This window comes from Stenella coeruleoalba (genome assembly GCF_951394435.1).
Source record: "Stenella coeruleoalba genome assembly, chromosome: 6".
In the NCBI taxonomy this organism is placed as follows: Eukaryota; Metazoa; Chordata; class Mammalia; order Artiodactyla; family Delphinidae; genus Stenella; species Stenella coeruleoalba.
The window spans coordinates 93957328-93972455 of record NC_137151.1 but is presented as its reverse complement, the minus strand read 5'-3'; the positions used below and the strand labels follow the sequence as shown (position 1 = coordinate 93972455).

Below are 15128 nucleotides of genomic sequence, written 5' to 3'. Positions count from 1 at the left end.
CCCTGAAGCAGATGCCAGTAGGATGCTATAGTGACTAATAGTCCTAATAATGTTATACACCGGTACTATCATTATTAAATAACTAATAGTTGCATAATACTCTATCAAAAGTTTTCATGTCTTTCATTTTGTTTGGTAGAAGCCAAACTTTTGAGCAATAAAGAGAAAAGAAAAGAAAAAATGAACTACAGCTCTTGTAGATTGAACAAAACTAAGCAAAATATACAGAAAGCTTATTCCATCTGCCATTTCCATCACAAATGTCTGGACAGACAACGGCTGTAGGCACTGCCAAATGGTTGTAATCAGTCACTTCCTTTTGTCTCTGGACTCTACATTCACACACACACACACAAATACAGACAAGGGCCAAGTGTGTGTATGCTCCATTTAGGAAAAATAAGCCCAGAACGATTGCACTCCTGCTGTCTGTATAGACCCATGACTCACAGGCGTACATGTCTAGTGATTCCTCACATGCTTGCTGGAGGCCTCTGTAAAGAAAGTTCATGGCAAGTTTCCTGATTCTAGAGTTTAACCCTGCACAAGCACTAAGTTCCAGTGAAACAGAAATATAAAATAGACCACAGGCCCAGGACTGCAACATCAAGCCCCACATATTTCTGACGCAGGAGAATTCATCACCTGTGTTGCCCAGCCGGACCCAGAACCAAGAGCTGGCCTGGTTGTTCCTCAGCCAGAGAATATCAGCGGCTGTTGCTACTGTTGATTTGAAGCTAAAAGTCAGCAGGAATTAGATGCAAAGGAACTCAAACTCTGCTACTTCCATTAAGGTTACTACCAGAATGCTGCTACCATGGGCCTTGTAGGCACCACGCCACAATTAGATTTAAACCTTAATCCTCCCAACAGATAATACTTCTCTGCTTTACAGATAAGCCTCAAAAAACTAGCTTGACTTAGTGTCTCAGAGCAAGGAAATCACAGCATACAACAGAAACCCGAGGCTTCTCTCTCCAGACCCTTTGTGCTTTCCTTTGTACCAAATCATCCTTCAACTAGCAAAGGACTGTTCAATGGCCAAAAGCTGTGTATATCCAATGGGACAAAGACGGTACCCCCCCCCCCCCCGCTGTTAGCTTTGACTTGTAAGAACAATGATTTTGGAAGATCATCCTGGCATATATATGAGATTTGTTTCCTTGGTCAATCTACATTCAAATCCATGTAATTACCAGCTACATTATAACAAGGTTCTTATGAATATTTCTCATTGCAAATTTGCCAGACATTAATCTGACTTTCATAAAAATAATTATAAAATCAAGCATCACTGAGTTATTTTTTCTTCATTCTCTGACATCTTTCATGAGCACCTACATATCCAAGAAATGTTCCTAAAGTCCTGTTATGACCCATGACATTCCAGTTCAGTTAAGTGGGAAATAAAATCCTGTAAATGATAGCTGGCTGGACGTTGTAGCAAATCACTCTGTCTCCTTGGGCTTTAGTTTCTTCACCTATAAATGAAGTCATTAACCACAGGACTTTCAATCTCCCTCCTTCCAGGAACTAACATTTAATTCCTTCCAAGAATTAAAAATCCCTCTTGAAATTAAAAAAAAAAAGTTCAGTACATAGGAGTGTTGACAAACTTAATTTTTAAAGTATCAAGGCTTCCATACAGAGCCTCCCCCTCCAGAAGGCATAGCCAGACACTGCCTGGCCAGAGAGAGCAACAAGCCCTGTGAAAATCTTCAGTCCCTGAGGCCGCCTCTCTCTTCATCACTTTGGGTCAGAGGAGCAGAGCATGTTAGAGCTAAGGCAGGGGCTGTTGACTACGGTCAGCTGCCAACCCTGAGGACTCTGACCAAGAGAAATGCTGTGTGCAGGTTTAGTCCTGATTCAAGCCTCACCTGAAGCCACTCTCCACGTTCATGTGTTTTCAGGTGAAAGAAGCAACCAATTTTCTTTTTTGCTTTAGTTAGTGTGAGGTGGGTGTTCTGTCAGCGATGTCTGAAAGGTCGTGACCAACATGGAATTTAATAGAAGGTTGTAAAGTTTGTGCTCCCAGAGCAGCTGAACGTGTCTGTCTTCACGCTGAGCTGTCATCTTCCGAGAGCCAACCCTGTTCCCAGCCCAAGAGAAACATTGCCTGCAGAAACACCTTCCTTACACTAAAGCAGGAAATGGGTGTGGCATAGATCAAATTTTAGGGGAGAACAAGGAGAAGGTCATTGAACCATGATCACGTCATTATCAAGTGTCCAAAACAAGACCATGCAGAGGGGACACAGAATTTTAACAAGGGGTGAGCATATACAGAAGGGAAATCTAAGCGCAGTCAGGGCCACGAACAGTGGTTCTGAGCTAAAAGGAACCTTAAAATACACCAGGTCCCACCTTTTACTTCACAGATGCACAAGCCGAGGCTAATCACCTTTATCTCGGGGTGCACAACTGAATTCAAGACTACAGTCCAAGGCTTCAACAAAGAAAGTTTTCTACCATTTAGACTTATCCAAAAAAAACAAACAGATTTTATTGTGTCAGAAAATAGGGCATGTTCTTCTACTAGAAAGACAGGCGGAGGCCAGCTCACTACCTGTCACTGATTTCTATGACGGGTGGGAGGTTGGAAGCAATGCCCAAAGGGTTCTTTCAAGTTTAAGCGTCGATCAAAACTTTCTACTATAGTAAAAGTTCTTCCTGTGGCACAGGGAATACTACTTTTTTACGTAGTGTGAAAGCAGGCTGAGGCATCTGTTTTTTTGTTCCGTGTCTGTCCGCTTGTCGACTCACATCATCGTTGACAGCAGTGAGAATGGATAAGATATCTTCCCGTCTGCAGGCAGAAAAGAAAATATATTTTCAACCAGGAGATAGAAATCACATACCAGGTCTTAGAAAACAGATTTTAAAATACGTGGCTTCTTCCCAGTCTAGCATGCCAAGATTCTAACTGGAATTTTACCAAATATAAAGAAACATATTTTCTGAAATTAAAAAAGAAATGCTAAATTATATAAAATTTTTCAATTCTACAGTCAGTATTTAAGAACAACATAATAATAATCACACCTTGAATTTTAATGCACTTAGTCCACAAAGACATTTTGCATATAATTATTTTTCTGTGTTCTTCCTTGAAGCTGGTAGGTAGGTAGGTAGATAGATAGATAGAGAGATAGATAGAATAGGAGGTGATAGAAATACACATAGAGAGAGCCTACTATTAATAATACCCTCTCTATTCTAGGTTTTGGGAGGGATAAAGGGCAAACATGACACAACTCCTGAACTTAAACACTTAGAATACAGACATGAAACATGTACCAAGGATAGCATAGAGACAAACTCCATAATACAAGGCAGAATGTGATCAACACCGCATGAAAAGTAGGTCAAAGTTCCCCTGCAAATTCTGAGGAGAAGACAGTGCCTCTGGCTGGGAGAAGAAGAGAAGACTCCATAGAGGAGGCAGCATTTGATCCAGGGCTTGTGGGCATTTACCAGAATGTTCTGGGGGTGGGCAATACATATCACTGGAAGCAAGGCATAGGCTCTGGAGACAGAACTCAAGTTTGAATCATGCCTTCATGACTGGTTCTCAGCACCTGCATCCTGCATCACACTAGCTGTTCTCTCTGTCCCCAGATCTCCCTGTGGCTGACTCTTCATTCAGTCTTACTTGAAATATCGCCTCTACCAGGAAGCCTTCTTAGGTAGCTCCCTGCTCCACACTCTATATCGTTATCCTGTTTTGCTTTTCATAGCAGGTATTACTTCCCAAAATTATCTCACTAATTCATATGTTCATTTACTTACATTTTTATTATCTGTCTTCCTGTCACTAAACGGTAAGTCCCATGGAGAAGAAATTTTGTCTCTCTTGCTCACAACAATACCCCGAACCCCCAGCTCAGTACCCAGTACAGTAGGCACATAGCAGGCCCTTGATAAATAGTGCATTTTCCTTGATGCCATAGGAATTGGTCTTTGATGGAGAGGTTGGTAAAGAAGAAGGAAAAGCCAAGGTGACTCAAGGCTCCCATCCTGGTTCCCAATCCTGAATTCCCAGAATTGGAACCGTTCCTAGCAATGGGGATTCAGGAGTAGGAACCCCTGGAGAGGGCTAAGAAGATGAATTCAGGACTGTGCATACTGAATGTGAGGCCCAAAGGCAACAGAGGCGTGGGATGTCTAGCAGGCTGTGAGAAATGCATGGGACTGACCCGAAGAATGAGGTTGACTCAACCCAGCACTCACTGGTCCAGCAAATGCTTATCAACCTCAACAATGTATCAGGTACTATGTCGGGTGCCGAGGATATAAGGTTAAGTGAAACATCTCTGCCTTTCAGAAACTCAGAGATGGCAATTTGGGACATGTTTTCATGGAGTTGCCAGTGGCCGCCAGGTATAGCTAAAGCTGCCAAAAGGGGCTATAGAGAGACAGCAAAGGAGAGGGGCTGGGGCAGAACCTTGGTGAATGCCCATTTCCATTGTGCCAGGTAAAGAGCATGTGACAGAGACAGAAGGAAAGTTGTCAGAGCAGTGGCAGGAAACCGCGGGTATTATAATGCCAAAGGCAGCACACGGACATCCAGTAAATGTAAGTGATTGATACTAAATAAAGGAAGGAACGAATAAAAGGCCTCCCTGCCTACACTGATGCTGTTCCCTCTCCCCAGAATGTCTTTCACCCTGATTATTCACCTAACATCTATTTGGCATCTCTAGAAGCTTCCCCTGATCCTCCAAATCTGGGTGAGGTGCTAGTTCTATATGTTCCCATAACACGTATGCTTTACAATGTATATTTACCATAGGGAATGATCTTCCCCATATACTTGTCTGTCTTTCCAGATTGTGTGCAACTTGAGGACAGGGACTGTGTCTTTTGTTAAATTCTGTATCTTCCTTTCCAGTTACGTGCCAGTGCTCAATACAGGTGTGCTGGATGGATGGATGGATGGATGAATGGACGCATGGATGGAGGCATGGGTGGGTGGATAGATGGATGAACAGGTAGGTGGATAGATGAATGAATGCATAGGTAGGTGAATGGAACAACTCAAAACTCTCACCTTGGGACCAAGTCCTTCAGATGATTATACAGAGATTGGATATACCAGCTACCTTCCTCCACGTGCCGAAAGGACACGTAGCCGGGGACAGTGGCCAGGCCAAGAAGGAAATCCGCCTCAACGGGAACACTGTCTTGAAGGGAAGGGGGCACGTGCTCAGGATTTACTGCATCTGCTTCAATGGATACGGAAGGTTGTATTTCTTCACCTTGACAGGCCTGGATGAAAAAGAGTTTGGGTTTGTGAGCCAGAGCAGGACACTGCTGAGCCGTGAAGTGAGACATGATCTGCCGGATGGGAATGAGGTTCCCATCAGAAGAGTAGACAGCTCCAAATTTCCCATGGGTCAGAACACAGAACACAAAGCAGTCTCCATCAGCATGGTCTGGATGAGTCTGAAAACACTGCAGAACCTGCTCTAGGCCGTCTTTAGTCACATTGTCATGAATATACACGTTGAACCCAAGCCACTGAAACACGCGCCTCAGGCAGTCTGTGAAAAAGGAGAGAAAGGAGAAATAGTGAAATGGAGGGAAATAAAACAAAACGGATGCTAGTAGTTATAAAAATCTGCATAGCATACAGGCTGAAGCTTTGGATGTTTTTTCTACTTTCAACAATAAAATTTTACAATTCACCTGACTTTTTATAGTAGCCACAGTGCTATCACAATGATCCTGTGAGTCAGCAGAGGGCAGAATTTTATCCTATTTCACAGATGAGGAAGCTGAGGTCCCAAGAATCTCCCACATGATCACAAACCTGGTTAGTGGTGGAGGCACAACTCTAACCCAGGTTGTCTCATCTGACCCAGGTGCTCTCTCCCAACCAGAGTCGTAAATGGTCAGGGACTCTGGTCACTCTTTAAGCAGGTCAGTGACCCCAGGAGCTATGGTGTGAAAGTCTGTGTTCCCCCTCAACCCCCAAGGTGAAGGTATTAGGAAGTGGAGCCTTTGGGAGGTGCTTAGGTCATCAGGGTGGAACTCGTTAAGAAGACCCCAAAGAGCAATCTTGCCCTGGCCGCTGAAAAAGGTTACAGAGAGAAGACGGCCATCTGGGAAGTGGGCTCTCACCGGATACCGAAATGCCAGAGCCTTGATCTTGGACTTCCCAGTCTCCAGAACTGTGAGAAATAAATGTTTGCTGTTTAAAAGGCATCTAATGGTATTAGATGCCATCGGATGGACTAAGACACCAGGAATATACAGGAAGCTTAGAAACATTTCTGATATCATCCTTATATTTACATGGAAGATAAAAACTACAGAAAGAGGGCTTCTCTGGTGGCGCAGTGGTTAAGAGTCCGCCTGCCGATGCAGGGGACATGGGTTCGTGCCCCGGTCCGGGAAGATCCCACATGCCGCGGAGCGGCTGGGCCCGTGAGCCATGGCCGCTGAGCCTGCGCGTCCGGAGCCTGTGCTCCGCAGCGGGAGAGGCCACAACAGTGAGAGGCCCGCGTACCGCAAAAAAAAAAAAAAACCCAAACGAAAAAAAACTACAGAAAGAAAATGTGAAAATAAAAAGTGATTTTAAGATTTCTAACTTGCATTTCATGCACTTCCAGACTTTCTTACCAGCATCTTTATTGGTCCCTGGTCTTTCTGACAGTGAGGTAAAACTGTGATTATTGACAATAACACAACACCCTCTGTGTTTCCGATCCATCCTGTACACAGCTGTCTCCTTGAAAGAAGAAGAGATAGGAACCACTTATTAGGGAATGCTCATTTTAAGGGTTTAATGTTTCTAACCAACCACTCCGTTTATCAGTACCAAAGGCAGAGAGTTCTCCAGACCCTGGTCCTGATCTGGAATTAACGATTAATTCCAAGGTAGAATGCCAGGTCCTCATTAAAATTCAAACTTCACCTGTCTTGCCTTCAGAATGTGAATTCGCAGTGTTAAATAATAAAATATGTATTTTTAACTTTGGCAAACCCAGGGTTTATGCAAAAGCATCTTTCTTGTTGGATTAGCAAAGTGAAGAAAGTATAGGTAAGGATCTAACAAGACAACAAAAATATCAAATGGTAATTTGTTTATTAAAATGGTAGGATTCTGGAGTGATCTGATTCCTCCAAAAACTGAGAAATCTCTTTTGTAGAGATCACAGTGTGAATTTTAAAATATGTGCAATTGTTTTTGAAGATTACTGTAAATAGCATTTGATTACAAATTAGCTGATTTGGCTTCAGCAGGGCCTCTCTGTGGCTACAATGATCTCCTGAAAACATGGTACAGCTTTGATCCAAGCAGAAAAGAAGTGGCTTCAGTCGATGAAAAAGAAATTCCCCTCTCTGCGTATTTCAAAGGATATGCATGACTGAAAGGGCGATAACATCACCTCCATAGGCAAAGGTCAACACACTGCTGATTATTACAGAAAAAGGCGAAAAGAACAGAGACAATCACACAGAGACAGGAAGAAGAACCAAGGTAGAAACAAAAATCTGAGCCCACAGAGTCCTTAAGGGCTGGACCCTAGTTGGAGAAGACCTGAGGAAACAGTGCAAACCTTTGTGCTGGTTTCAGAAGTTAGAGTGTCAACAGATGCTCCCAACATCTCCACGGAGACCGGGGTTGCTCTGTCACCTAGAAAGACAAGTACTCAGACTCTTCACATATCTTTCCCCAAACACTTAGATTTCCTTACAGAGGATGGGTTGGAATCAGCTCAAGTGTTTCTGGTTAGAAGTTTGGTTGGGTTGAGTCAACATTTATCTGTCACTGGGTAGAGAGAGGCTGGGCAGACACCAAAAAGAAAGAGCGGGGTGGTGGGGGGCGGGGGGGGGGGGGGGGAAGGCCCAGCGACCCAATTTGGGCAGAGCAAAAATCACCACAGCCCTGGGATCAATTTAGTCATGGCTTTGGCATTGGCTGCGGAGTGCACTGCTTTGAAGTGCACCTGCAAACTCTCTGGTTCCTCCGGATAAGAATCCTTCGTAGAGAGAGGAAGCCAAAGATGAGTTGTCAGATGACATTAAAGGGAAAATGTGACTTGAAGCTTTTCTTCTTCCACACACGCCTGGCAAGTTTTCAGTAGAATCCGGAAGCTCTGCCCTTGTCTGTGAGGCCTGAGTTAGCTATTAACACGGTTAAGGGTCAGTCCTGGGCACTCAGCTCAGGCTGAGTAAGTCCAGGATCCTCCAGACCAGAGAACCTACCAAATGGGACCCCCGCTGCAGTCCTCCCACGCACCTGTAAGTTCTCCCTCCACGCGGGAGAAGGTAACTCTCCAGCAAAGACAGGTCTCAACTTTGAAACGGCAGAACTGCAGCACTGAAGGAAACCTGCTTGTTTTTCAGAAGTGAAACCACTGCCTGAGCTCTTGTAGCTGCAAGGGGTTAGAGCCAGGTCCTCAGAGGATGTGCTCTGGAGTCAGACCGCCAGTTTCAAATCCCAGCTGCACTCCATTCTAGCTGCGTGACCTTCAGCAAAGCACCAGACCTCTTGGGTCTCAGTTTCCTCATCATTAAATGGGAATAACAGTGGTACCTATCTCCAGGTGACTGGATTATTAAAGGAGATAAGTCCTAGGAAGGTCTTAGGACAGTGGCTGGCACATGACAAGAGCTCAGTAACAATAATTTGCATCCACATCATATCATGCAGCCTCCCAGATAGGCAGAAAGACAAAAGTCCCTAGGAAAGTGGGGTGTATTGGACTCTGAAGTTTAAATTTCCAGGAAAAAAAGAAATGAGGAATGGACACATCACAGAGAGAACACCAGAACCCTGATTGTTGGTAAGCAGTTTAGCCCAGTGGTTTTTCAAGGTCATGGTTTCTGGGCAAGGATTCAGAGCATTAAACACACTGTTGCCAAGTCCCTCCCTCTGACCGCCTCTTTCCTTCTGAAAAATACAAGCAGCATCTGGAGCCATACTATTCTACAGTCTACATTCTGCAGCTGCTGGCCTGAGGGCTTCTGCCCGCCAAGGGCTCCGTCCCTCCCCACAGAGGGTGACCTCATTCTGAAGGGTGGAGGGAGACCAGATCTGCATTCCCCAGATGCTGGTAGGCTAGGCTTTCCAAGTAGAAACCACCCAGCCCTCGACATCTGCCCCCATGGAAAAGCCTGGTATAATCCACGCATTCAGTGGCTTGCCCTGAATTAGAACAAGAACTGAATTCTCCACTAACGTGTAAGCCTTCTCCCAAGTCACCCCAAATTGCTTGGTATGTATCAAATATATCTATTACTGGCGTACTGATCCAAGTTATAAAAAGTGTGTTAGAGGGAATTCCCTGCCTGTCCAGTGGTTAGGACTCAGCACTTTCACTGCAGGGGAACCCAGATTCAATCCCTGGTCAGGGAACTAAGATCCTGCAAGCCACGCAGCGTGGCAAAAAAAAAAAAAAAAAAAGTGTATTAGAAACACCTACCATTACTCTGTGCATGCTCATCTCGCCAGGACACCTCCTGTTGAGGCAAGAGGAAATTCATGAATTGCAGGAAATTCACACAGTTAGGGTAAGGGCTGAAAATCTAGGCTTGATTCAGAGAAGAAAAAATACCTGATCCCCAGCCATAGAAAAAGTCACTAGCAGGGAACAAGAAAAGAATCAACTTCGTCCTTCCAAACGGGAAGGTTCACAGAGACACAGCGGCAAAAGCATATGACACATACACAAAGATATTTATTCATTGCAACATTATTTGGAATAACTGAAGACTGGAAATAACCCTAATGTTGACCAACAGGGAGTGGTCGAAAGAACAACGGTTCATCACACAGTGTGGCAGAAGGCGGAAGACCATCTCCCCAGGAGATACTGTGACATGAAAGAAGTGATGTGAAGATCGGTATTTAGTGTGCTCCCTCTTTCATAAAAAAGGAGAGATACGAGTGGGTTTTTTCAATAGGATAAAACAAAAAACTAATAAAAATGGTAAACTATGGGGGGAGGAGAAGCAAGGCAGGGATGCAATGCAGACTTCTCTGAGTGTACTCAATAGTTTTTCCTTTTAGTTTTATAAAATTAAATACAAAATTGAAGCACAGTTTAGGGCCCTTGTGTTTTCTGCAGCCACTCCCCATCCACTCCACTCCCACCACCCCCAGCCCTTAGCCTGCAGCTGAAAGCCCCAAAGGGAACATGACCACGACGTTTTGGGGAAGGACTGACTCTGCCACTGGCTGTGTGGTGGGAAGTACCAGGACATCTGTTTGACGTGACAGGCAAGTCACTGGGGGCGCCTCCCTGGTGGAGCCCACCAGGCTTCTGACTGCAGGAGGGCGAGGCAGACCGGAACTGCACTGCCGGACTCCCAAGCTGCCTGTGAGACACAGAAGTCGTTTCTAAGAGGTGTGGCTCAGCCTTAATCTCTGAAGTGCTGCTGTTCCGGGCTCTGAGGGAACAAAGGCAAAGAAGTTTAGTTTCACTTTCCAGAAGACTTCCTGCCTTTCTTTCTGCAAGACACATTTCCCTTTCTTCTGCACCCTAGAGTCCTCCTCAAGAGCATCCAAGGGCCAGGCAGGCTGTTTTCTGAGTTTGCACAGTTGGTTTTGAAAGCAGCTGAGTGAATTTTCTGGGATTAAGGGCATCACAGATACAGCAGTGGGCTCAGTCCAGGCATCTCCAGGCCCCAGGTTTCTTTGGTTTGTCTCTTCCCTTGTGCTGATAAAATCAGCCAGAAAAAGGACTGGGAATAAGCTTTAGGGTCTGTCTGGCTCTCTTTGTCTGAGAATGTTGCATCCTCTGTTGATACCTCCCAAGTAGCTGTGTCAGAGAGGAATGAATGAATGAATGACCCATTGCCTGGCCACACTTGGTCTTCTTTCCAGTTTTTCCAGAGGGGTCCAGTAAGGCCTTAAAGAACAGCTGTTGTTATGTCTCCTCGTTAGAGGGCATGCATGCCTTTAAGAAAAGGCTAGGACACACTAAGAAATATTGATTTGGTTTTTAAACAAATTAGAGGATGCTGCTTGGAATGCAGTTTCTTTTTGTTTTGTTTTGTTTTACAACCTAACTGTCCATCGACAGATGAATGGACAAAAAAATGGAGTATATATTTGTACAAAGGAATATCATTCAGCCCCAAGAAAGAAGGAAATCCTTTGCCATTTGCAAAAACGTGGATGAACCTGGCAGATGTTAGGCCAAGTGAAATAATCCAGACACAGAAAGAAAAAAATGTATGCTCTCACATGTGGAATCTAAACTAGTTGAACTCACAGGGTAGGATGGTGTTGTCAGAGGTTTGGTGGGGTGGAGGGGTGCAGGTGAAAAAGTGGGGAGATATTGGTCAAAGCGTACAAAGCTTAGGTATACGGGATGAATAAGTTCTGGGGATCTAATGTACAACATGGTGACTGTAGTTAACATAGTGTATTGTATACTTGACACTTGCTAAGAGGGTGGATCTTTTTTTGTTTTTTAACTTCTTTATTGGAGTGAAATACAGTTTTGATAAAAGAAATTTTCACATATTGAGGAACAGGGAAGTCATCCTGGCTTATCCATGAGTTAACTTGAATTTTATGCTAACTACAACAGCCCGTTTGTGGCCCATCAAGCATACACTGTACATCTGCTTTAATTATTAAAGAAAAGGGTGCACTGACCAGAAGTAAAAAATGCCCATAGTTATAAAGATTAAATGCCTCCCTTCCTGGGACACCAATGCTGGTCCTCCTTTGATGATAAGACCATACCGACTTAGGTGCCAAGGCCATACCGACTTGCTGTGTACGCGCTGATCTCTTTTTGCTTTTGTTTTTGAAACCTTGAAGGAAGGTTTCTCCAACTTTTTTGATGTTCTTTGCTCTGACAAGACATAAAACTGCTGAAAACCATGTTTCTCTGGAACAGTTCCTCAGAGTTATCTGAGAAACTGTCTTCCAGGCTATAGTCCTCAGTTTGGATCAAATAAAACCCTTTTCTATTCCTGTTGTAGACTGTTTATTGATTTGTTGTTGTTGTTGTCAATAGTTTCTTCTCATTAAATGCAATTGTTGGCAGTACTCTTTTATATAAGAAAACCTTTCAGGTACATATGAAACATGAGATAATTTACCAAGTTTTAGTTTATCTGTCACTTCATGGAGAGACTCGTGGCCTAGATAACTTTTAAGACACCTTTCAACGCTGAGAACCTATAAGCATGTGTGTAACGTGAGGTTCTGTCCTCCAAAGCCTCCTGCACTCCCAGCACCACCACGGCTATTCTCCGTCTTCATCTGGCCATGACCAGAATCACCCAACAGCAACAAAACAGCAGCACTTCAGAGGTTAAGGCTGAGCCACACGCCTTAGAAACTACTCAGGTTCTAGGAGGCAAAGGGGAAACTCCTGTGTGTGTGTGTGCGCGCACGTGTGCGTGTGTGCGTGCGCGCGCGCGTGTGTGTGTGTGCGCGCATATGTGTTTTCCACTTGCAAATCAGTCTCTGAGCACAAAACCAGGTAAAAATGTGGGCAAGGGACGGAATTAAGCTGAGTAGGCAAAACAACTTTTGAGGGAGAAAAGAGAACTCCTGCTTACAGTAAAATGCTGAGTGGTAACAAATGTGGAGAGAATACTGGAGTTTGAAAATCATTGCTTTTCAATCATGCAAGAATCATCAATGCATGCTCAATCTAAGGTGACATTTTAATTCATTTCAAGGGAAAAAATAGTGACTTCATAAAATTAACTATATAGTGAAGAAATCAGACAACATCTGGACCAAATAATCAAAATGTAAATCATGAATAGGGAGCCAATGAACACCACATGCCTGCAGATGGGATGCCCTGAGAAAGATATGGTGTCATTGATGTAATATTCTGGCCAGAATACACAGCTTGAATCTAATCATGAGGTAACACCACTCACACACACACACGCACACAAACACACACACACACACACACACACACGCACGCACACACAAAGAGGAAAATTCTATTTTTTTAATAAAAGGTGGTGGTGGTGGTGACTATATTCTTCAAAAGTGTCCATGTCATAAAACAGGAAGAAAGTTGTGGAGATGAAAAGATTTAAGGAGACTAAAGAGACATGACAACTAAATGCAATATATGATCCTAGACTGAATTATGTACTGGAGGGAAAAAAGCTATAAAACTTGTAAAAGTTATTATTGGGTTAATAGATAAAATTGAAATATGGACCACTGACTTGGTGAAACTTTTATATAATTTAATTTAACTGTACTATAATCTGTAAAACAATATCCTTATTATTATGAAATATACACTGAAGTATTTAGGGGTAAAGAGCCATAATGTATGCAACTTACTCTTAAAAAGTTCAGAAAAAATTATGTGTGTGCGTATACAAATAAAGAGAGAGCACACAAATGATAAAGCAAATGGGACAAAAGAGACAACAGGTAGGTGAATCTGGGCAAACAAATTTTGTATTATTCACATTTTTTTCAACTTTTCTATAAGATTAAACATACTTCCAAATTTTAAAATTATAACTGTAAATATATGACACCATGAAAATAGTAAAGAAGCTATGAAAGAATTTTTTAAGAATTAAAAAATAAACTTCCAGGGTGGGAGGGAGATGCAAGAGGGAGGGTATATGGAGATATATATATACATATAGTTGATTCACTCTGTTGTATAGCAGAAACTAGCACAACATTGTAAAGCAATTATACTCCAATAAAGATGTTTAAAAAATAAATAAAAATAAAAACTTCCAAAACAGCCCAATTAAAAAATGGGCGAAGGACTTGAATAAACATTTCTCCAAAGAAGATATACAAATAGCCAACAAGCACATGAAAAGATCAACATCACTAATCATTAGGGAAATGCAAGTCAAAACTACAATGAAATACCACCTCACAGCCATTAGGTTGGCTACTATCAAAAACCAAGAAAATAACAAATGTTAGCAAGGGTGTAGAGAACCCTTGTGCTTTGTTTGTGAAAATGCAAAATGATGCAGGAAAACAGTATGGTGGTTTCTCAAAAAATGAAATATAGGGAATTCCCTGGCAGTCCAGTGGTTAGGACTCAGCACTTTCACTGCCCAGGCCCAGGTTGAAACCCTGGTCGGGGAACTAAGATCCCTCAAGCTCCGAGGCACTGCCAAAAAAAAAAAGAAAAAAGAAAAGAAATATAGAATGATATATGATCCAGCAATTCCACTTCTGGGTACCCCAAAAGAATTGAAAGCAGAGTCTCAAAGAGATATTTGTACACCCATGTTCATAAGCAGTATTATTCACAATAGGGAAAAGGTAGAAGTTATTCAAGTGTCCATCCATGGATGAATGGATAAACAAGGTGTGGTATATACACACACTGGAATATTACTGAGCCTTAAAAATGAAGAAAAGTCTGACATGGATGAACCTTGAGGACATTATGCTAAGTGAAATAAGCCAGTCACAAAAAGACAAATACTGTATGCTTCCACTTATATGAGGTACCCAGAATGGTCAAATTCATAGACAGGAACTAGAATGGTGTGTGCCAGGGGCTGGTGGGAGGGGGAATGGGGAGTTAGTGTTTAACGGATATAGTTTCAGTTTTCAAGATGAAATGAGTTCTGGAAATTGTTTACACAACAATGTGACTGTACTTAACAATACTAAACTGTACACTTAAAAATGGCTAACATGGTACATTTTATGTTATTTGTATTTTACAACTTTAAAAAAAATTTTTGTATGGTTAAGATGGTCAATTTTATGTTATGTGTATTTTACCACAATTAGAAACCAAAAACAAAAAATTCCAGGGACAACCTAACTTCATTGATGCTGACAGACGTCAGCAAAATAGAACTGCCAAGCAAGATGGGAATAAACATAAATCCCAGGGAAGAATGTCATGTGTCTTCCAAGAACCATGATCATGTTGTGAAGAATGGATTGCAAATTCTCCCAGTGTTTCCCCCTCTACCTACCCTACCTTTGCTGGGTACTACAGGAATCCAGTTCTTGTCCTCTGGGACCCAGTGCAAAGTAAAACTGTGAGGCCCCTTGTTCACACATTATCAAGAATTTCAAAATAATGACAGCTGAGCATTCAAAAAGTATGGGCCCTGTGCGATTGAACAGGCTGTACGCCCATGAAGCCGTCCGTGATCGAATCCCACAGATAAGAACAGAA

The 15128-nt window shown here is 42.8% G+C and overlaps 1 protein-coding gene across 2 annotated transcripts in view; it reads right to left on the bottom strand.

Moving 5' to 3' along the window:
* Positions 1 to 2515: 2515 nt before the first annotated feature.
* CASP10 (caspase 10) overlaps positions 2516 to 15128 on the bottom strand; it is a 60346-nt gene continuing 47733 nt past the window's right edge. For both annotated transcript variants that reach the window (XM_079923671.1, XM_079923672.1), the window contains 5 exons: positions 9435 to 9471; positions 7566 to 7642; positions 6625 to 6733; positions 5051 to 5543; positions 2516 to 2806 (listed from right to left, as the gene is read on the bottom strand). In XM_079923671.1, coding sequence (XP_079779797.1) covers positions 2653 to 2806; positions 5051 to 5543; positions 6625 to 6733; positions 7566 to 7642; positions 9435 to 9471 — 870 coding nt within the window. In that variant the 3' untranslated portion in view covers positions 2516 to 2652. The remainder of the gene's footprint in view (positions 2807 to 5050; positions 5544 to 6624; positions 6734 to 7565; positions 7643 to 9434; positions 9472 to 15128) is intronic.